Source organism: Rutilus rutilus, assembly GCF_951802725.1.
Source record: "Rutilus rutilus genome assembly, chromosome: 13".
Taxonomy (NCBI): Eukaryota; Metazoa; Chordata; class Actinopteri; order Cypriniformes; family Leuciscidae; genus Rutilus; species Rutilus rutilus.
The window spans coordinates 27629436-27652222 of record NC_140218.1 but is presented as its reverse complement, the minus strand read 5'-3'; the positions used below and the strand labels follow the sequence as shown (position 1 = coordinate 27652222).

The window sequence follows — 22787 nt, the reverse complement described above, 5'->3', positions numbered from 1 at the left end:
AAGTCTTTCTTTTTCACAGCAATGATCCCAGGTGGACATCTGTATAACTTTTTAGGTTCCATTCCATGATAATCTCTGTACTCCTGTTTTCCACCTTTTAGATCCTCTTTTGTGTAGGGCAGCCACTTGATTTTTTTGCGAACAAACTGTTTCTCCCTCTGCATCTTTGGTTTTGTTTCAGACCATGTGTGACATGTTCAAAACTGTTGAATAAAGCCAGTTTTTTTTTGGTTGAACCACTGTAGTCACATATCATATTTTAACAATGTCTTTACTACCTTTCTGGGCCTTGAAAGGTCTTACGGGTTGACATGAGGGTGAGTAATTAATGACAAAACATTCATTTTTGAGTGAACTAATCCTTTAATAGTACATCTTCAGCAGTTAAAAACGGTTTTCTTCTGATTGTTGACCTACCTGACTTACATGTGTTGTAAGCCATTTTGACTCATGTGCTATCCACAGGCTTTACCCACAATACATTTCTCAATGCCAAAAGGGCGTAAGTGCAGTTACGCCCTTTTGGTACCAACCGGCTCAGTATATTCAGTGTGAAGTCTATTAGTTAGAGCTAAGTTAGAGCTATGGTTTGGCAAACACAGACTTGTTAAACTATGAAACGAAGGAACTTGTGACCATATAGTTGGCTAACAATGCTTTTCAGAAACGCATTGAATGATCTGAATGGTGCACCCAATCTGACAATTCTAGTATCAAAATGATAAACCTGCCAGACAACTTGTTTAGGGTGTTCTGTGATTTAATGTTGAGATGACAAATGGCAAAATTGTTAAAGGTGAAGGGTAAAAAACAGGCAATATGACGTGGTAAAGAATTGATTTTCACAATGACTTTTGGAAATTCCAGTTGTACTAAATTACAGGGTGAAACTGGTGCCAAATGCACTAATTTGAGCCACTGACAATATTAAATCCTATGTTGATTATTCCTGGGACAATAAACTGCTGTTCACGAGCAGTGTATGTCACTACAGAAATTATTCTCATTTACATTATGGTTCATGTGAATTTGACATTTGTCAGCCATTTGTCAAGTGGATGCTGCACACTGGAGGGGATTGAGGAGCGATTCCCTGATAAGCGCTTTGGGTGTCCAGTAGTACATATGAAAGCCCTATATAAATCTTTCTTTCTTTCTTTCTTTCTTTCTTTCTTTCTTTCTTTCTTTCTTTCTTTCTTTCTTTCTTTCTTTCTTTCATTTATTAGCTGGTTGTCCTGCATCCTCAATAAACAAGCTACAGTTAGTCCAAAATGCCGCCGCTAGAGTTCTTACTAGATCAAGAAAATATGATCACATAACACCGATTTTATCATCACTGCATTGGTTACCTATAAAGTTCCGTATTAATTACAAGGTATTGCTACTGACTTATAAAGCCCTAAACGGCTTAGCTCCAGTCTATTTAACGGATCTTCTATCGCCCTATAATCCATCGCGCTCTTTAAGATCACTAAATTCAAGGCTTTTGGTCATACCTAGGATATCCAGAACCACCAAAGGAGGGAGAGCATTTTCACATTTAGCCCCAAAACTCTGGAATAGTCTTCCTGATACTGTTCGTTGCTCAGACTCGCTCTCCCAGTTTAAAACTAGATTAAAGTCGCATCTCTTCAGCCAGGCATTCATATAATATTTTTAATCTTACAGTTCAAATTACAATCCGGCCTCTAGTTAATAAATGCCAGAGGAGAACTGGCCCCCGACTGAGCCTGGGTTCTCCCAAGGTTTTTTTTTTTCTCCATTAGGTCACTTGATGTGCAAGGCAGGACAGGGCAAGGCAAGGCAAGGCAAGGCAAGGCAAGGCAAGGCAATTTATTTATATAGCACATTTTATACACAATTAAAAATGCTTTACATAGAAACGGAATATTTGTTAACAGATGCATAAGAACAATAAAAGCAGAGAATAAAAAAGTTGAAATAAAACAGTTATAAAAAGTATTAAAAGAATAAAAAAGAGGATACATATAGCAGATAAAGTGCAATCAGTCGGACACACAGTGCTCATTCAGTAAATGCACAGCTAAACAGATGTGTTTTGATTCTGGATTTGAATGTGACTACTGAAGCTAGAGTGCTTATCTGCAGTGATCCTCCATGAGAAAGGTGTCATGAGAATTAGTTTTATGTGTTTGACCTTGCAAAGCTGGCATTGGGAGTGGGAGTATGATTTCGGCAGGTGCTGGGGTTAAAAATGATACTGATTTTATGTGTGTCACTCCATACAGTATATGGTTATTATTTATGTTGTTAATTTGTAAAAGAAACAAAGGTTTTCATACTTTGCTTCGTTTTTTTTTTTTTTTTTTTTTTGAACACTCACTAGGCTACCATTTGCAGTTGTCCTTAAGAGAAAGATATGCAGTTGAGCGAAGAGACCTGATGCACCTAGTTATCTCCATAAAAGTATACAGGTGTTGGGAGTTTTTTTCTTTTCTTTTCTTTCCCAGCCAGATCTAATAAACAGGTTTTTTTTTTTTTTTTTTGGCAGGTAAACTATGGATATAGCTGTTGATTAAGGAATAATTATTTATTCATTTATATTCATATATTATTGATTAATTTACTCACACACACACACACACACACACACACACACAGAGGGAACAGAAAGTAACACAGGAACCTAAATCACAAAACAAAGCAGGGAAAAACAATCATGTATTAATAAAGAGTACTAACAAACACTTAATCCAGACAGGAATTACAGGTGTGGAAAACCACAGTCGATGAACATGTCATGCGCGTGCACGCGAAGGGGAGTCAGATTCTGGCAGGGAGACGAAATAGACAACACCTCAAACTCACGCCATTGGTTGAGCGCTAACTCAAATACTTTTTCGTCCTGATATAAGAATGATGTTCCAGCAGAGTTCATTCATTGTGTGATCGCAGGTCGAAAGGATGACAGCTCGAGTGTACTGCGCCGTGTTATTGTGTCTGTCTGGATGCTGGAGCTCAACAGAAGCTGCTCCAGGACGAAACATCACAGGAGGTGAGAAGATCCATGTAACTTCATACGCAGCCCGAATATATGCATTAAACAAGTGCCTTACAAAATATGGCATCTCAGCACATTACAATTCTCAAACATACAGAGTACAGACGTCCAGTTAAAGATGAACTTTATCAGTTTAAATAATTCCTTTAAAGGTATGTAAATATATAGCCTATATTTTTATATACGTAAGTTGTGTTTTATCTATTACTTTTTATATATATTACTCTTTATATACATTTTCCACTGTACAAGGAAAACACACAGATATTCTTTTTTTACAGTAAAACAAGAATATTAATATAATATGGTTAATGCTGCCGTCGGCAACATTTTTTTTGATCATATACAGTGAAATCGACACTATAATCCGACAGAACAACATAAATAAGGTGGTTTTAGAAAAAAAACCAAGCTTCTAACTCCACCTGGAGCGTGTTATTTGTTTTGCAAAAATCCACCGCTCCCGCTTCATCAGGTCCAATCAGCGCAGGGGGGTGTGAGATCTGACTGTCAACCACAGATCCCGCTCCCCCCTCACGCACGTTACAATCACATGCACACGCCTGAAGTTCGCGCAGTAACGAAGAGTGATAGCGGAAAATAATCCAATTCCTCGGTTAACCTCAAGAGCTAGGAGGTCAGAGCTTGCAACATTTCTTCTCGACAGGTAATTGTGCTTTATCAACCATTTACTTTATGAGTAGGCTACTCCATGTTGATCGATGCTGATGAGACGGGCGCGTTCACCTGTGCACACGCACTGACCCTCACGAACTCGATGGGAGGGTATTATTTGATAGTGGGGGAGGGGCATGAGAGTTGTAAACATTCAAAATTTTGGCTAAGTCCACTCAATCTTCCAGGGTTGCCGACGGAAGCTTTAAAAAAAAACGTTAACAGATTTGTTTGCCATCGATCAGATTTTGATCAATCCTCCAACAAATAAAAAAGTTTAGAAAAATGCAAAAGTTTAGGTTTTTTTTTTTTTTTTTTTTGTGGATTAAAATGCTTAAAATGAATTTTGACTGATACAAAATTGGTTACAACTCTTGTTTAACACTTTTTTATCTGACATTAATTAACACAGTTTAGGAATAAAGTAGATTTCTAAACTACTTTGATTTGAAGCTGATAGGCTAAATATGTGAATAAGCTTGAGACACATATTGCAAAACCACTGATTTACAGATGCTGAAACAAACTGTTATAACCTGGTCACCCCTAATGATGCTCTTCTCTAGTGGAATTATATTATATTATATTATATTATATTATATTATATTATATTATATTATACTACGTGGCTGTTGAATGCTTGAATCTGATTGGTTAATGAAGATTCTAAGGTGTGTAGTTATTTTCAGGGAAATGCACAGCTGAAGTAGATCCTCAACAGCGCCCCCTTGAATGGGCTCCGAAAACTTTGTCCATATATCAAACACGCTTGCATGAATTAATTAGCCTGGCTAACGTCAGACCACTTTCTCTTTGAGACGTGGTCTGGGAACTACATGTTCATTTTCTCGTATTTGTGGCGTGGTTTACGAATGCCCAGAGCCGTTTATTGGGCGCTACAAATGTCTATCAAATGCGCCTGTACGTAGCTCATAGCCAATCGTTTCAATTATACCAGATGACGTAAGTAGAGCGAAAGATATTCAACGAAGAAGACGACGATGGGTCAGAGATTTATGTGTACACCAGAGTCCTGCACGGGTCCGATTTTGTAAATCCGCACCCGCCCGTACCCGCAGTGCTTAAAACAGCACCCGACCAGTTTTCCGACAGCAGCACTAATTAAAATCTTCACCCGACCCGCTTAAAATAGAACCGACACCCGACCCGCACCCGAAATAAAATCAGTTTAGACAATCACATTATAGACACACTTACAAAAATGTTTATTGCCAGGTCATACAGAAGTTATTACATGACAATTAACACAAGGACAACTTCAGCCGAAGCTGTCAAAAGGCCGGTACATGAAGAACATGGCTAACGTTACCACAAAACTGAGTAGCCTAATAACAGACGCGGCTACAACACTATATCTGCCACGCAATTTCGTCTAGCCTACATCTGACAATTCTGGGTTCAAACACGCCCTGCACACCACACATACTTAACAGTGTTAAATATGAAAAATACTGTTCGATAGAACTGCTTTGTTACCACAGTTTCTGCGTGCTTCCTCAGGGATGAAGTTCCACATTTGCGGCTATCCAACACGAAAATGTTTGCAGCAAAGCCTTTCACAATATTTTCTTCAGATAACTCCAAATTTCTCCCACACACTGGACTTGATTTTTGATGACGTATTGTCGACAACTTTACAATCTCCACTAGCTATTCTTTTCTTCAACTCCTCAGCATCCATCTCGACGACTGCAAGCAGATCGCGCGCACGCGGTTATGATGAATTTTTAAAAGTGAAAGTAGCCTAGGTAACGTTATAGATCCTGGGAGGGCGTGGTAAATAATAAACTGATGTGGATTTTAAATTATTTTATCAACTTGAAATACAGGCATATTTTTGTAGATGTGTTCCTAAAAATATGCATATATTTTTACGTCTGTCATGTTGGAGCCATAGATATAAACAAACTGCTTCGGTGTGTCGCATAGATGTCGTCATCGTCTTGCTGCTCCCTCCCCGTTCTGTGATTGGTTCCATTGCTGAGGGGAAAATCTGGTCCATGGTATCCAGACTGCCTAGCAGCGTGAATAAAATCGCGCTGCGCTCAAGGCAGCATGGGGAAACCCAGGCTATGAATTAATATGAATCTCGGTACACATATACACTCACCTAAAGGATTATTAGGAACACCTGTTCAATTTCTCATTAATGCAATTATCTAATCAACCAATCACATGGCAGTTGCTTCAGTGCATTTAGGGGTGTGGTCCTGGTCAAGACAATCTCCTGAACTCCAAACTGAATGTCAGAATGGGAAAGAAAGGTGATTTAAGCAATTTTGAGCGTGGCATGGTTGTTGGTGCCAGACGGGCCGGTCTGAGTATTTCACAATCTGCTCAGTTACTGGGATTTTCACGCACAACCATTTCTAGGGTTTACAAAGAATGGTGTGAAAAGGGAAAAACATCCAGTATGCGGCAGTCCTGTGGGCGAAAATGCCTTGTTGATGCTAGAGGTCAGAGGAGAATGGGCTGACTGATTCAAGCTGATAGAAGAGCAACTTTGACTGAAATAACCACTCGTTACAACCGAGGTATGCAGCAAAGCATTTGTGAAGCCACAACACGCACAACCTTGAGGCGGATGGGCTACAACAGCAGAAGACCCCACCGGGTACCACTCATCTCCACTACAAATAGGAAAAAGAGGCTACAATTTGCACAAGCTCACCAAAATTGGACAGTTGAAGACTGGAAAAATGTTGCCTGGTCTGATGAGTCTCGATTTCTGTTGAGACATTCAGATGGTAGAGTCAGAATTTGGCGTAAACAGAATGAGAACATGGATCCATCATGCCTTGTTACCACTGTGCAGGCTGGTGGTGGTGGCGTAATGGTGTGGGAGATGTTTTCTTGGCACACTTTAGGCCCCTTAGTGCCAATTGGGCATCGTTTAAATGCCACGGCCTACCTGAGCATTGTTTCTGACCATGTCCATCCCTTTATGACCACCATGTACCCATCCTCTGATGGCTACTTCCAGCAGGATAATGCACCATGTCACAAAGCTCGAATCATTTCAAATTGGTTTCTTGAACATGACAATAGCCGCTTTCCGACCGGAGGAACCTTTTCACAGTTCCTAGAACTATTGGCTAAAGTACACGGATGTCGGCGTGTTCGCACCGCAGGAACTAGGAACGATTTTAGTTCTAGGAACTCCATTTGGAGGAACTAATTTAGGTCCTACTTCAGAGTAGGGTCTAAACCAGCACTATAGGAACTACCCGTGACGTTAGTGTACGCTGATACGCGTGACGTTAGTGTACGCCGTGACGTTAGTGTACGCACCAGCACCCGCCATTTTTAAAACAGCTAGAATGTAAACACACAGATTATAGCCTTTATATTTACTCCAGAAACTAACTATACAAACATGGAAAACAGTGATAGATGGGCCTCTAAACCTTTATGCTGAAGAGAAAATCCAACGCAACTTTGAGGGGACCAAGCCAAACATGATTATGTTTATCTGCCCAGCTAGCAACACTGGACATCAACCACACGGCATAGGCTCATAACCTTTTTTTAATATACTGTCTACTTTCTATAACAGTTCTATCTAATAACATATTAAACAGTACTGTTAGACAGATCGCTAACTAATAAACTCAGAGAATGCGAGCATTGTTTGCTCTGGCGTTCTCAGCGCCGCCAAAATAAAGGTCCGTCGCGCCGTCAAAATAAAAGTCACCGTGTTTGCGTCACTCCCTTACCCCTCCTACCAGTTCCTATGGCCGCTTGGCCAGTGCGAACGCAAACAGCAAAACTGAGTTTGGGGGAGAGTAGTTCTTAGAACTGTTTAGAAGTGGACAGTTCCTAGAACTAAGTTCCTGTAACTACTTGGTCGGAAAGCAGCTAATGAGTTCACTGTACAAAAATGGCCCCCACAGTCACCAGATCTCAACCCAATAGAGCACCTTTGGGATGTGGTGGAACGGGAGCTTCGTGCCCTGGATGTGCATCCCACAAATCTCCATCAACTGCAAGATGCTATCCTATCAATATGGGCCAAGGCCAACATTTCTAAAGAATGCTTTCAGCACCTTGTTGAATCAATGCCACGTAGAATTAAGGCAGTTCTGAAGGCGAAAGGGGGTCAAACACAGTATTAGTATGGTGTTCCTAATAATCCTTTAGGTGAGTGTAGATCTAATCGGGCCGAGCAACTTCCACACTCTGTTATTAGCTCCACCCAACAGGAAGTCAGCTATTATGGGTTGTTTGAAAAACACATCCTCTGGAATTTGAAATACTCCTCCTAGAGAATTCATCCGATCGCCACCAAACTCGGTGTGCATGAAGACAAGACATTGAGGATGATAAATTGCGGACAGATTTTTGATATCTCGAACGGTTTGGCCGTGGCGAGGAAATGAATTTTATAATAATAATAATAATAATACATTTTATTTAAAGGCGCCTTTCATGGGACTCAAGGACACCTTACAAAATTCATAAAAAAGACATTAAACAATCAAACCAGTACAGCAAAAACATTAAATCACATAAAAGCCTGCCTAAACCGATACGTTTTAAGACGAGATTTAAAAACTGAGAGACTAGAACTGTTGCGAACTTCTACAGGAAGAGAGTTCCATAAATGGGGAGCAGCATAGCCAAAAGCTCGTGACCCCATAGAAGTTGTCCGAGTGCGTGGCAGAACAAGTGAAAGTGCAGAAGCAGATCTTAGAGTGCGGGAAGGAGTGTGTATATGAAGAAGATCTTGAAGATATGAAGGAGCCAAATTGTTAAGTGCCTTGTAAGTTAAAAGTAAAATTTTAAAATTCACACGGAATTTAACTGGGAGCCAATGCAACTTCTGTAAAACAGGAGAAATGTGTTCAAAAGTGGAGTTTTGGTAATGACTCGAGCTGCAGCATTTTGCATTTATGAAGAGATTTGGAAGGAAGCCCATAAAACAAAGCATTACAATAGTCGATTCTTGATGTTACAAGAGCATGCACAAGCGTAGCAGTACTCTTGAGTGAAAGGACAGGACGCAGACGATTTATATTGCGAATATGGAAAAATGCACAACGGGTAACTCTATTAATGTGAGATTCAAAAGACAGAGTTGTGTCAAAAATGACACCCAGACTTTTGACCTGATTCGATAGAGGAACAGAACAGTTATCTATTTCCACAGAAGAAATATTCGACTTACTTATTGTATTTTTTGAACCAACAAGAAGAATTTCTGTTTTACTGCTGTTCAATTTTAGAAAATTACTTGAAAACCATTTTTTTAATTCACTTAAGCACTCACCAAGAGCAGAAGAGGGAAACTTTGAAGAAGGTTTAGAAGACAGGTAAAGTTGGGTGTCGTCGGCATAACAATGAAAATGGATATCATATTTCCTAAAAATGCTGCCAATAGGTAAAAGATAAATAATAAACAGAAGAGGTCCTAAAACAGAGCCCTGGGGAACACCAGTGACAACATAAGTGGGTTTTGATTTAAACTGTTTAAGTTGTACAAATTGAATGTGATCTGTGAGATAAGAACGAAACCAGCTTAAAGCCATACCAGTCATTCCAATAGATTCCAGCCTGCTCAAAAGTATGGGATGTGAAATGGTGTCAAATGCTGCACTAAGGTCAAGAAGTATAAGTGGTGAATAAGGGACACAGGAAGTGTTTTATAACTTCAGCATACATTAACTGATCTTGATGAAACTTCAGCAGTGTGTTCGTTGTAAGAGGCCGATCTCATGGATGTAACTTGTGAGCCTCATTGGTTGTTCTGAAGTTGAACGAAAGTCTTATGAGTTTTGGAACAACATGAGGGTGACTTATTGATGACAGAATTAAATTTTTTTGGAGAACTAACCCTCCAAGTAAATTCTATAATCTCTGGTATGTTTACCTTGAAGGTCGTCCCAAGACCCAGTGTGAGCAGCAAAGAGACAGTCTTCAGAGTCAAAACGGTGGTATTCCGATCGGAGCCTTCATCCCTCAGTGTGATGAGGAGGGTCAGTACAGCCCTCAGCAGTGCCACGGGTCCACAGGTTACTGCTGGTGTGTGGACAGTAGGGGGCAGGAGAGAGCGGGAACCCGAACTCCACCTGGAACCCCGAGTATGAACTGTGACGAGCCTGGTAAGCATGTCTACCTGAACTTAAGTTTTTTGTAGAAATTTGTCATAGTCCTCTCTCAATAGGTCACATGTCCTATTTTAAATAACTATTTCCAATGTGTTTTACTAATTAATTGTCTTGGGATCTGATATAGAGAGGTAGCAAATGCTTTTTTGTTTTTTGGGGTCAGTTTTAAAGTTCTTAAAATAAGTCTCTTCTGCTCACGAAGGCTGCATTTATTTGATCAAAAATACAGTAAACACTGTAATATTGCTAAATATTACTAAAATTTAAAATAACTGTTTTACGTTATTAGGGCCCAGGCCCTGAAAGGGTGAAGGCCCTATTGTTTTCCTTAGGATTATTAGGGCCCAGGCCCTGAAAGGGCGAAGGCCCAATTGTTTTCCTTAGGATTATTTTTAATAGGGCCCAAGCCCTGAAAGGGTGAAGGCCCTATTGTTTTCCTAAGGATTATTATTATTATTAGGGCCCAAGCCCTGAAAGGGCGAAGGCCCTATTGTTTCCCTAAGGATTATTATTATTATTTTGTCAACCTTTCGGGCACTTTTGGGGCCCTTAACATGCTCGAAAACATGTTTTACGCCAGCCCAACAGGAAGTCGGCTATTATGGGTTGTTTGGAAATGCATGCTGTGGAATTTGATATACTCCTCCTAAGGAATTCATCCAATCGCCACCAAACTCAGTCAGCATGAAGTCAAGACACTGAGGATGCTAAATTGTGGATGGATTTTTAATATCTCGAACTGTTTTGCTTGGGCTCCAGACTAACTTTTTTCACCTCCGTCCTGGAACCGTCCTGAAAAACAATTTGAACCGTCCTAAAGTGAATGTCAACCATCCCAAAATAAACATGTTGTTTCTGTACTTTGTTATTATCATCTATAGTTGTTAGTTGTTAGTCACATAATAAAAACAGGGTGGCACCTGGGAATCGAGGTGCCTGTAGTGACGGGAAACAAGAATCTTAAGGTCAAGCCACTCTCGCCTAGCTGCCTCCACGGATTCAAAGTCCTCACATGTCTCAAGTATGGGATGGAAATGCTCCATGCAGGCATTCATCTCAGCTGTGCCAAATGTTGCCAGATCAGTAGTGTCTTCTGGCCAGTTGGACAGGTCAAAGAGTGTGGAGGTTGCTTTCAGAACGCCGGTCTCCAGACTTTTGAAACGCTCTGACACAAACTCACAGAAGCTGTTGGTGAGGCGAAGCTTGAGGTTTTTGAAGTTGTCGTCATCAGCATAGGTCCTGCTGATCTGGACTCCCTGCCAGGTACTTCCAACCTGAACCTCATCCATGAACTGGTGTAGCCTTGGGCCTGGGTTTGTCTACAGTTTAAAAAGAAATAGAAATAGAATTATGTAATTATAAAATAGTTAAATATGTATGTATATGGGTCAATGACAAATAAGGTTTTAGCACCTAATAATGCCAAATCTAAAAAAAATTCTCACCTGCATGGCCACGAGAGCCAGGGAGGTTGTCTGCAGTCCATCCGAGACCATCTGCAACGTGAGGCCTTCTTGCTGGAACAGGAGGCTGAGGTGCTTCAGTTCTTGCAAGACATCCAGCATGAGGCGGATGAATAGCAGCATATTGTACCATTTCAGGGTGTGCTGCACAAGCTTTGCTCTCCCCTTCATGACTGCACTTGCTTCTCTGTCATTAGGGTCACTGGCATGGTTCTCAAAGTGTACCAAGATGGGCCTGTAGTTCCTCATCAATGCCTCCAATGCATGTGACGTGTGGTAGCCAGCGAGTACCTTCAGTGTTACCTGGCCTCACAATGGAGATCTCCATCGCCTTGCTGATCTCCTGAAGCTCCCGTGAGGCCTTCGCCGAGAAGGTGTAGTGCTTGTGGATGGCACGTAGTGTTTGCTTAATGTCTTGCAGCTGAGGAACCTGTTTGACACAGTCTAGAGCAGCTAGTTCTAGACGATGAGCCACATACCAGATTGAGACAAGGGACGAGCACAAACACTGAAGTCTGGCGGTCACTCCGTTGTTCACACCCAGCATAACGGCAGCACCATCACACCCAAAGCCAACCAGATGTTTTTTCAGATCCTCCTCACCCACTCCAACCTTCAACATCCAAAATGCGCTGGCTATGGTCCAGGGCAACAATCTGGATAAGCTGGTTCACTGGTTTGCCATTCTGGAGGTAGACACAATAGATTAGCTCCTGGTCCTTTACTGATCGGTCAACTGAAGAGTCAGACACGATAGAAAATAACCTGGCTGATCGCAACTCTTCCTGAAGCTCCGCAATGAAAGTCATTCCGATGGCTGTGATGAATATGCGGCATGCCTGGTCATTGCTATATGTATTGCCGAGGTCAAGGCCATTGGTGTGATGAAGAGCCACCAGCTTGGGGAACATGGCAAAGAAGTAGGCTATGCGAAAATAAAAACAAAGAAAAGAAAAGAAAAGAAAAGAAAAGAAAAGAAAAGAAAAGAAAAGAAAAGAAAACGGAGAAAAACTCCCTAAGGAGTCGTGGGACAACTCTCACAGAAGAAGTGCTCTGGAGAAACTTTCTGTGTCAGTCTCTTATGGAGAGGATGGGTTCACGCCTCTGTTCGCGCGAACAACCAATGAACGTCCAAAGATCTGAAGCGGGAAAAGATCCTTTGTCTCTGGGGAAACACCCACTCGAATAAGTTATGGTGTTGTCAGAATTTGAGCCTTTATACTCTAGTAAGACGATTCATATAGTAATAATCATTTCATTGCAATCTATCATCGAGATTCAACTCCGTTAGATCTCAAGATTTAAAATGATATAAAACACGTCATATGAAAGATTAAGGAATACAAAACTACGTAAGATATGCCCTATTATAAGCATTTAAAGTTCACTACATGGCTAGAAATAAGGTTTACCCAAACTGTGATGTACACTACAAATGGAGATGAAGCTTGAAGGACAAAACACGGTACACACCTGATTTGTCTAACCTTATTACCAAAGTTTACAAGAATACACAAACTACACCACGTAAAAGGAAAATGATGAGATGGGAAATTACATCCATGTTTACACATTTCTCAAGTGGTTATATATAGAATACATAAGACTGCAGGGTCTATTCCTCTTCCTTTACAAGAATTTAAGTGAGCATTGTGGTTCTATGGAAATTCCGTTTGGGGTCATAAAGTTTATGGTCTAGCAGGAGGTTGGGTTACAAGACAATATTGGGGAACATTCTTACAATAAACACTTAGAATTCAAAGCTATACACTAGAGAATCACACTATAGAATAAAACAAAAACTAATCAAGCATGCATGCTTTAATATGTCATCTACAGATTCTGAATCACTTGTATTCTGAATTAAATGCAAAGGGATGTTTGCGTGTGTGTGTGTGTGTGTGTGTGTGTGTTTGGAGAAAGTCCCGTTGTCTTCCCTGTGGATCTCTCTGAAGCTCACAACAGGGGAAGCAGGCATGTTAGTTTTAGGTCCTGGAGTATCTCTGAGAGGATGCAGAGTCGTAAAAGGGTGTCAGAGAGCAATCTAAACCCAGACCTGGTGGCTCCATGCTAGTAATTTAGATGCTCGAGAGTCCTGATTTACATTCAATGAGTTCAGAGTGTACAAGGCTTTGGGTTTCAGAAGGAATGTGCTCAGAAAACACAGAGTCAGAATTGTTAATTCAAAACAAATAAAAGAATGATTCATAGCCCAATCGTTACAGTATATTGGTCTCATCGAGCCGGACAACTTTCTAATTTACAGTCATTAGCTCCGACCAACAGGAAGTCAGATAATTTGGTTTGAATGTGGATTCCCCCCCCCCCCCCCCCTCTCTCTCTCTCTCTCTCTCTCTCTCTCTGTCTCTGCGTCTCTCTGTGTGTGGGGGGTGGGGGGATTTGTCTTTTGAGTGAGATTTGTTTTTAATTCTTGTTTTTCAATGTTTCGGGGGCTTTTGGGGCCCTTAACGTGCTCGAACTGAAGCTGGTACCCGGGCGTGGCAACAGGGTCTGAAACAGGGTCTGAAAACTTGGTCCATATATCAAACATGCTTGTCTGTGTCTGTATAACAGTAAAGCCAAGAGTGTGTCCAAGCAGAAAATATGAAGCAGCAATGTGTGCCCGGATACGTTTTGTGTCGTGTGCCGATGACAGTGACTGTACCAAGAAGAATGAGAAATGCTGCAGCAATGGATGTGGACGTCAGTGTATGGCTCCAAATACAGGTATTATATTATATTTTATTATATACATCTTTTTATGAAAGCCATTAATTATAGTTATTAATTATAGGATTCAGCATTACAGTATAATTGAAATCTACCAATTTTAACCTTTATTAGGCTTTAAACTTTTAATTTATATGAACTTAAAACAATCTTCACATAAACCCATTATAATGAATGTCACATTTACCAGCCCTTCAATATATAAGAGCTCAATTTTTTATATTGGCCCAGTCAGACCAGTTTAAATTTTTACTTGCCCTGCTAAACTGCATAAAAAGTTATTGTTTTCATTGTTTTTGACCCATGTAATCTGTTAAACAGTGCTTTAAGATTTAGGTCTAATAGGTAGAATATACAGAAATTGAATAAAGTTATCAAACACTGCACAGTCTTCACTGCATAAATTATAAATTAAATATAGATTAATGTGCAGTGAAACAGTGAAAGATTTTCTCTTTTTTGTTCTTTAACTAACGTTAATGACAGACATTAAGCAGCAGGTTTGTTAGGCTGCTGTCACTTTAAGTGCTGCCAGTACCACACTGCGTTCTCTTTTGTGTCTTATCATGCTGAAATGTTTTAAAAACATTTGCTTGAATGAGAGCATGATCATGTATTATAAAGCTTACCAAAGGATGAGAAAAAGAAAAAGAGAGAAAAGAAAAAAATGGATGCTACGTTAATTGCGTTAAATATTTTTAATGATTAAACTGAAAATATTAATTGCATACTTTAACATGTTAATTTTGACAGCCCTAATTATATTATACAATACAATACAATACAATTTTATTTGTATAGCACGTTTAAAAACAACTGTTGTTGACCAAAGTGCTTTACAAAACCAAGGAAAAAAAACAATAAAATAGAAAACACATAAAACAGTAAAGCAAAGTAAAGAACAATCAAAATGGAAAACCTATGAACTAAGGCTAAAAATTATATTATATTATATTATATTATATTATATTATATTATATTATATTATATTATATTATATTATATTATATTATATTATTATACGTGACTGTTGAATGCTTGAATCCGACAGGTAGGCAGGCAGGTTTTGACCACATTATGTACATGTCTAAATCACTTCGCCAAATAATTTCAGTTATTTCAAAGGTCCTTACAGCAACAACAAAAAAAGAACCAAACCCACGACGAATAAAACATGACATTTTAAAGTAGAAACACTGAAATAGGTCTTTAGTAAAACGTATTCCAATAACATATAGATAAAGAATAAAGATAGATCTACAGTGAAAAATTCATTCAGCATTCAGTGATATGGCTTCTCTGTCATGTGTCTGTATAACAGTAAAGCCAGGAGTGTGTCCAAGCACAAAATATGAAGAAGCAATGTGTGTCATGATGGGGTTAGTGTTGTGTGGTGATGACAGTGACTGTTCCAACAATGAGAAATGCTGCAGCGCTATGTGTGGTGGACGTCAGTGTGTGGCTCCAGTTACAGGTATTATATTATATTATATTATATTATATTATATTATATTATATTATATTATATTATATTATATTATATTATATTATATTATATACACATAGAAAATGTGCAGTTTAATTTTAATAAATAAAGTAGGCTATATAGTCCTATCTATAATCAATAGAAAATTGAACTGAATATACATAAATAGATAGTCCTGCTGCACGGGTTTTCGTTAGGCCTACAGCCTACTGTCAATAATATAAAAATAAAATTAACAAATGAATTAAAACTAATGAATTAATAAATAAATTAAATATTGACGCACATGCTTTTCTGTCTCATTATTGCAACCTCTCTCTGTCTCTCTAATAACTGCACTAATAACTGCATTAGTCTGCTATCAGTGGCTCAAATCTCCGTTACTAACTCTTAAATGACGTTTTAGAATTAGCAATGAAGGCATGGGAATTGATGCGTAAGAAATTAGTCCTACATACAAGATCGTTTTAATGACAAAAACTTCTTGACAAACTTCCTGACAAACGTCTTGAAATACATCATCTGAACAATTTTTCGAGGTGTGGTAACTGTAGTATAAGCGGAATAATTGACTCCAGGCCGTTGAATTATTAGAAAAATAATGCACACCCGAGGTGAGATGCACACTCCGCTTTGTGTCGTGACCGCATTACCACCTCGGGTGTGCATTATTTTTCTAATAATTCAATGGCCTGTCGTCAATTATTCCTTACTTATATTATATTATATTATATTATATTATATTATATTATATTATATTATATTATATTATATTATATTATATTATATTATATTATATTATTATATTATATTATATCAGAGCTGGTAAGTCCTGCCCATTCCGCTAACCCCACTGGACCTCTAGGTTGAAAAATCGTCAATGCAAGTGAATGGGAGAAAATAGTTATTTTCTGGTCCCGTTTGAATTGTGCCATGAATGTGAACATATGTTGTCTGTGAATTTTTTATATAATTTTTCGTGTAAAGAATGCTACAATTTAGCGGGTAGAAGTTTGATACGGTTAGACTTTGTGTGAGAGCACTTTGTGGACTACAACTCTTCGCTGCTTTCGACGCGTTTGAAACGTCACCACCATTCGCACACGGACACTAGCTCACGGATCCCGCTAAACATGGCTGTGTCTTTGGTGCACTTCGATCACCGCCTTCTTTCAGGGAGAGGACAAAATCGTTGAGGTTGGCGAAAACCACGGGTAAGTCAACTTTATGGGGTGACGTCACATAGGCGACATGTAGTCTTTCTCGTTATGTCTTTTCCACAACTGCTAGCCGAAGAATCATACCATATACTGTCAAACTCGTAACATGAAAGATTATATTAAAAATTCACAGACAACATATGTTCACATTCATGGCACAATTCAAACGGGACCAGAAAATAAATATTTTCTCCCATTCACTTGCATTGACGATTTTTTCAACCTAGAGGTCCACTTGGGGTTTTACGGATGGGCGGGACTTACCAGCTCTATACTATGGAGCAGTTGAATGCTTGAATCTGATTGGTTGACAAAGTGTGACAAGGTATTTTCAGGGAAACGCACGGCTAAAGTAGTTCCAGGCAGATCTTGACCACATTATGTCCATAACACTTTGCCAAATGATTTCAGTTATTTCAAAGGTCCTTACAGCCTACAACAGCAAAATAACCAAAAACCCCAGTGAAAAAGACATTCAGCATTCAGTGATATGGCTTGTCTGTCATGTGTCTGTATAACAGTAAAGCCAGGAGTGTGTCCAAACACAAAATATGAAGCAGCAAAGTGTGCCCAGATACGTCCCAGGTCGTGTGATGATGACAGTGACTGTGCCAACGGTCTGAAATGCTGCAGCAATGGATGTGGAATTAACATGTGTATGGCTCCAGTTACAGGTATTTTTATATTATATTATGTGCTGTCAATCGATAAAAAATATGAACTAATTAATTGCACCTGACATTCAAGGACTTTTATTTATTGTAATTTCACATTTAATCTCCAAATAATGTGAAAACAGTGAAAAATTCATTCAGCATTCAGTGATATGGCTTCTCTGTCATGTGTCTGTATAACAGTAAAGCCAGGAGTGTGTCCATACATAAAATATAAGTGTATGGTGGAGGTTGAAGATAAGTGTGCCGGTGACAGTGAGTGTCCCAAAAAGGAGAAATGCTGCAGCACTGCATGCGGTGGACGTCAGTGTACGGCTCCAGTGACAGGTATTATATTATATTATATTATATTATTTAGTGCTGTCAATCAATTAAAAAAATAACTAGATTAATCACACATTCTTTCTGTGATTAATCACAATTAAAAACAAGTTTTTAATATTTTTTATATTGTAATAATTTCAAAGTTAATATTCAAATTAATGTAGAAGCAACATAAAGTCAAGTCACATTTATTTATATAGCACTTTTTACAATACAGATTGTTTCAAAGCAGCTTTACAGAGATAACAGGAAAATAATGCAAAAAAAATTTGTTTCCGGAAGAAAATATCGTCACAGTCCAGCTTAAATAAAGTCCAGTGATGTTTCATTTTTGTTTTTAAAACGTTATTAATTTAGTTCATATATATATAGCTGCTCTGGAGTAAACTGTGATATCATCGTCCAGCTCAGTTCAGTTCTTGTATAATCGTGTCAATGCAGGCAGATCAATATTATTGTTGAATATTAAATTACATTTTTAAATTTAATGTCCCCAACTAAGCAAGCCAAGCCAATGGCAACAAAGGTGAAAAGGTGACAAAGACGAAAAAGGTTACAGTATAAAGACACTATATTTTAAATACTTGTTTAATGGCATATTTTTATGAATGAAGGCCAGTATCACTGATACTAATTCTGCTACTGATTTCTAGATGATGTCTCCTCCAATTTTAAATTATAATTATAACCATTCAACATTACAATGTATTAAAAGCTATAATTCTTTTTAAACATTTATTAGGCTTAACAAATATAACAACTTTTAATTTAAGTGAACTTAAAACAATCCTCGCATAAACCCATAATAAATATAAGCTAAGGCTGAACAATAAAGTACAACAACAAATATCATATTTTCCTGTCTAACAGGTAAGAAACAGAAATTGAATAAAGTTATCAAACAGTCTGCACTGCATAAATTATAAATTAAATATAGATTAATCCTTATTAAAGCTACAACAGTTCTTTAGTGGAGAGCAGAGAGTAATTTTCTCTGTGACCTTTGTTCTTTGAGTAACTTTAATGACACACAGTGGCTGCTGTCACTTTAAGACCAGCCGCTGCCGAATATGATGAGGATCTCACACGCGTCTCATTTTCTCACAACTCTACGTTCATTTAAGACTTTATTTAACTCATTAAATATTGCTTTTATGAGGATACTCGACAAAACTGACATTTTGGCACAAATGTGTGTTACTGTTCGTTCAAGCATGAAAGAGAACTCGATTCTGGTGCGATGTCTGTGCGCTCGATACAGGCGCGCATCTTTCTGTGGGTTGTGTGTCACATAGACAGGACATTCACGGGCAGCGCGTTCTCGTTTGTCTTATCGTGCTTGAATGGTTAAAAAGCATTGGATGAATACGAGCGTGATCATATAATGTAACGCAACCAAAGGATGACAGAAAATACGAATGCTGCGTTCATTGTGTTAAATATTTTAAAAATTATATTATATTAGTATACTATGGGGCAGTTGAATGCTTGGAAATGATTGGTTGACAAAGATTCTAAGGTGTGCAGTTATTTTCAGGGAAAGTAGTTCCAGGCAGGTCTACAACTTCCAAAAATCTTTTTTTCTACAGTGAAAAAGACATTCAGCATTCAGTGATATGGCTTCTCTGTCATGTGTTTGTATAACAGTAAAGCCAGGAGTGTGTCCAAACACAAAATATGAAGCAGCAAAGTGTGCCCAGATACGTCCCAGGTCGTGTGACGATGACAGTGACTGTTCCAACGATCTGAAATGCTGCAGCAATGGATGTGGAATTAACATGTGTATGGCTCCAGTTACAGGTATTTTTATATTAGGCTATATTATGTGCTGTAAATCGATAAAAAATATGAACTAATTAATTGCACCTGACATTCAAGGACTTTTATTTATTGTAATTTCACATTTAATCTCCAAATGATGTGAAAACAGTGAAAAATTCATTCAGCATTCAGTGATATGGCTTCTCTGTCTTGTGTCTGTATAACAGTAAAGCCAGGAGTGTGTCCATACATAAAATATAAGTGTATGGTGGAGGTTGAAGATAAGTGTGCCGATGACAGTGAGTGTCCCAAAAAGGAGAAATGCTGCAGCACTGCATGCGGTGGACGTCAGTGTACGACTCCAGTGACAGGTATTATATTATATTATAGTATATATAGTATAATCTGTCTCTGAGCTCTTCAGGCAGTTCCTTTGACCTCATGATTCTCATTTGCTCTGACATGCACTGTGAGCTGTAAGGTCTTATATAGACAGGTGTGTGGCTTTCCTAATCAAGTCCAATCAGTATAATCAAACACAGCTGGACTCAAATGAAGGTGTAGAACCATCTCAAGGATGATCAGAAGGACAGCACCTGAGTTAAATATATGAGTGTCACAGCAAAGGGTCTGAATACTTAGGACCATGTGATATTTCAGTTTTTCTTTTTTAATAAATGTGCAAAAATGTCAACAATTCTGTGTTTTTCTGTCAATATGGGGTGCTGTGTGTGCAATAAAAATAAATAAATGAAAATAACAAATGATTTTTAGCAAATGGCTGCAATAAAACAAAGAGTGAAAAATTTAGGGGGGTCTGAATACTTTCCGTACCCACTGTATATATATTTTTATATTGTAATAATTTCACATTTAATCTCCAAATTAATGTAGAAACAACATAAAGACAGTAGCCAATTGAAATCTATCAAATTTAACATTTATTAGGCTTTAAAAATTATAACAACTTTTAAGTTAAGTGAACTTAAAACAATCTTCGCATAAACCCATTATAATGAATTTCACATTTACCAGCCCTTCAATATATCAGAGCTCAATCGTTTTGTATTGGCCCAGTCAGACCAGCTCAGATTTTTACTTGCCCTGGTAGACTGCACAAAAGGTTATTGTAACATAAATGATATAGTAAATAGATCAATCCTTATTAAAGTTACAAAAGTTATTTAGTCAAGAGCAGTGAATGATTTTCTCTCTTTAGTTCTTTAACATTAATGACAGACATCACAGCAGCAGGTTTGTTAGGCTGCTGTCACTTTTAAGACCTGACGCACATGATGCATCACAACTCTTTACGTTCATTTAAGACTTCACTGAACTCATTTAAGACTGTGCTTGCGAGGGTACAAACGGCCATTTTGACATAATTTTGTGTGTTTTTTGTCGTTCAAGCGCTGTTTGAAGCAGCTTTCTGTGCACACGATTGTGTGTGTGTCACACAGGCAGGAGATGCCATGCGCCAGTACCGCACTGTGTTCTCTTTTGTGTTTTATCACGTAGTGATAGTAGAATAGTTTAAAAGCATTTGCATGAATAAGAGTGTGATCATATGTTGTAAAGCTAGCCAAAGGATGATGGTAAAAAAAATGGATGCTGCATTAAAATAAAAATATTAATGTTATTGTTAATATAGTTAATTTTGCCACCCCTAATTATATTATATTATATTATATTATATTATATTATATTATATTATATTATATTATATTATATTATATTATATTATATTATATTATATTATATTATATTATTACGGGACTGTTGAATGATTGAATCTGATTGGTTGACGAAGATTGAAAGGTGTGTCATTATTTTCAGGGCTAAAGTAGTTCCAGGCAGGTCTTGACCGCATTACGTACATGTCTGTATCACTTTGCCAAATAATTTCAGTTATTTCAAAGGTCCTTACAGCAACAACAGCAAAAGAACTAAAACCCAAGACGAATAAAACATGACATTTTAAAGTAGAAAGACTGAAATAGTTCTTTCTTGTAAAACTTATTCCAACAACATATAGGCACAACTTTTTTTTACAGTGAAAAAAATCATTCAGCATTCAGTGATATGACTTGTCATGTGTCTGTATAACAGTAAATCCAGGAGTGTGTCCAAGCACAAAATATGAAGCAGCAAAGTGTGCCCTGATACGTTTCGTGTCGTGTGCCGATGACAGTGACTGTGCCACCAATCTGAAATGCTGCAGCAATGGATGTGGACGTCAGTGTATGGCTCCAGTATATTATAAAGGTAAAGGTATATTATATTATTAGTTTGTTATATTGTCTGTCAAATGTACCTGAATTCAGCCTATAGCACTGTTTCAGGCACAGGGTGGCTTTACAAAATTAATAAAGATGATGAATAATACATAGAACGTAATTCACTCAGTAAGTAAAACTAGCTATTCATGTCCTGAGTGTTTTGTGCTGTACATCTGATGCTTCATCCCACTAAATGGCCAGACTAAATCTGAATCTCTATCCATACAGGCTAGGTGCCTAACTGAAGGGAATCCAGTGTATGCCGAATACTTTTTCCAATGATGGTCAGTGCCCTGCCGGACAGAAATGCTGCTCAACACCTCTGATCATGCATGCAGTGAAACTTCTGATTTAACCAATGGAAAGAGTTGTGAGAATGATTTTGCATAATACATACTTCTTTTTGAATTCTTTTACTTAAATCAATTCAGTGCTTAATTTTTTTTCTTGCAAGCTTATCATTTGTATGCTTTTGAAAACAAAATTTACCAACACATTAGTGTGTTGAAATAATGGAAGCATATGGACATGGCTAGACGGCTAACTAAATATAATAACCCCATGACCTAAGTAACAAGCTGAAGTAATAAAAAAACGAGTTTGCTTTGCCGGGTGTTTCTGAATTGCACATATGTAGAACTAATCATATTAGAGAAAGATGGTGTAATGAGTCATGTTACCTTTGTCATGTACCTATCCTATATTAACTGTTGTATTCTTTTTGCCGGTGGGATTCTCTGTGATTGATATGTCCTCCCAGCCGTGATTAAAGCATATTCGAAGTCATTGTTTGGAGTCTGTCTGATCACTGCCGACGCAGGCTAGACACTAGAGATATTATTTTCATACCCAAGTGATAGTGCTGAAGTGGAACAAGTGAAGAGACGTCTAGTAGAGTACAAATTTGTAGGTGTCTAGAAGTAGACGCCAGGTTAACTTTAGTCAGGTGCGTAGGGGAATTTCTACCACTATATGTATAAGCCTATATATTATTGATTTTGTGTAGCTCTGGCAGCTACAAATCC

The 22787-nt window shown here is 38.2% G+C and overlaps 1 protein-coding gene across 1 annotated transcript; it reads left to right on the top strand.

Moving 5' to 3' along the window:
* Nucleotides 1-2781: 2781 nt before the first annotated feature.
* Nucleotides 2782-22546, top strand: LOC311302104 (uncharacterized protein). Its single transcript, XM_084427710.1, has 10 exons — nt 2782-3016; nt 9595-9819; nt 13863-14015; nt 15340-15492; nt 17246-17398; nt 17582-17725; nt 19370-19522; nt 19711-19854; nt 21593-21748; nt 21991-22546. Exons 1-10 carry the CDS (start codon nt 2926-2928, stop codon nt 21993-21995), a joined length of 1377 nt encoding a protein of 458 aa, XP_084283836.1. The 5' UTR covers nt 2782-2925; the 3' UTR covers nt 21996-22546.
* Nucleotides 22547-22787: the final 241 nt, after the last annotated feature.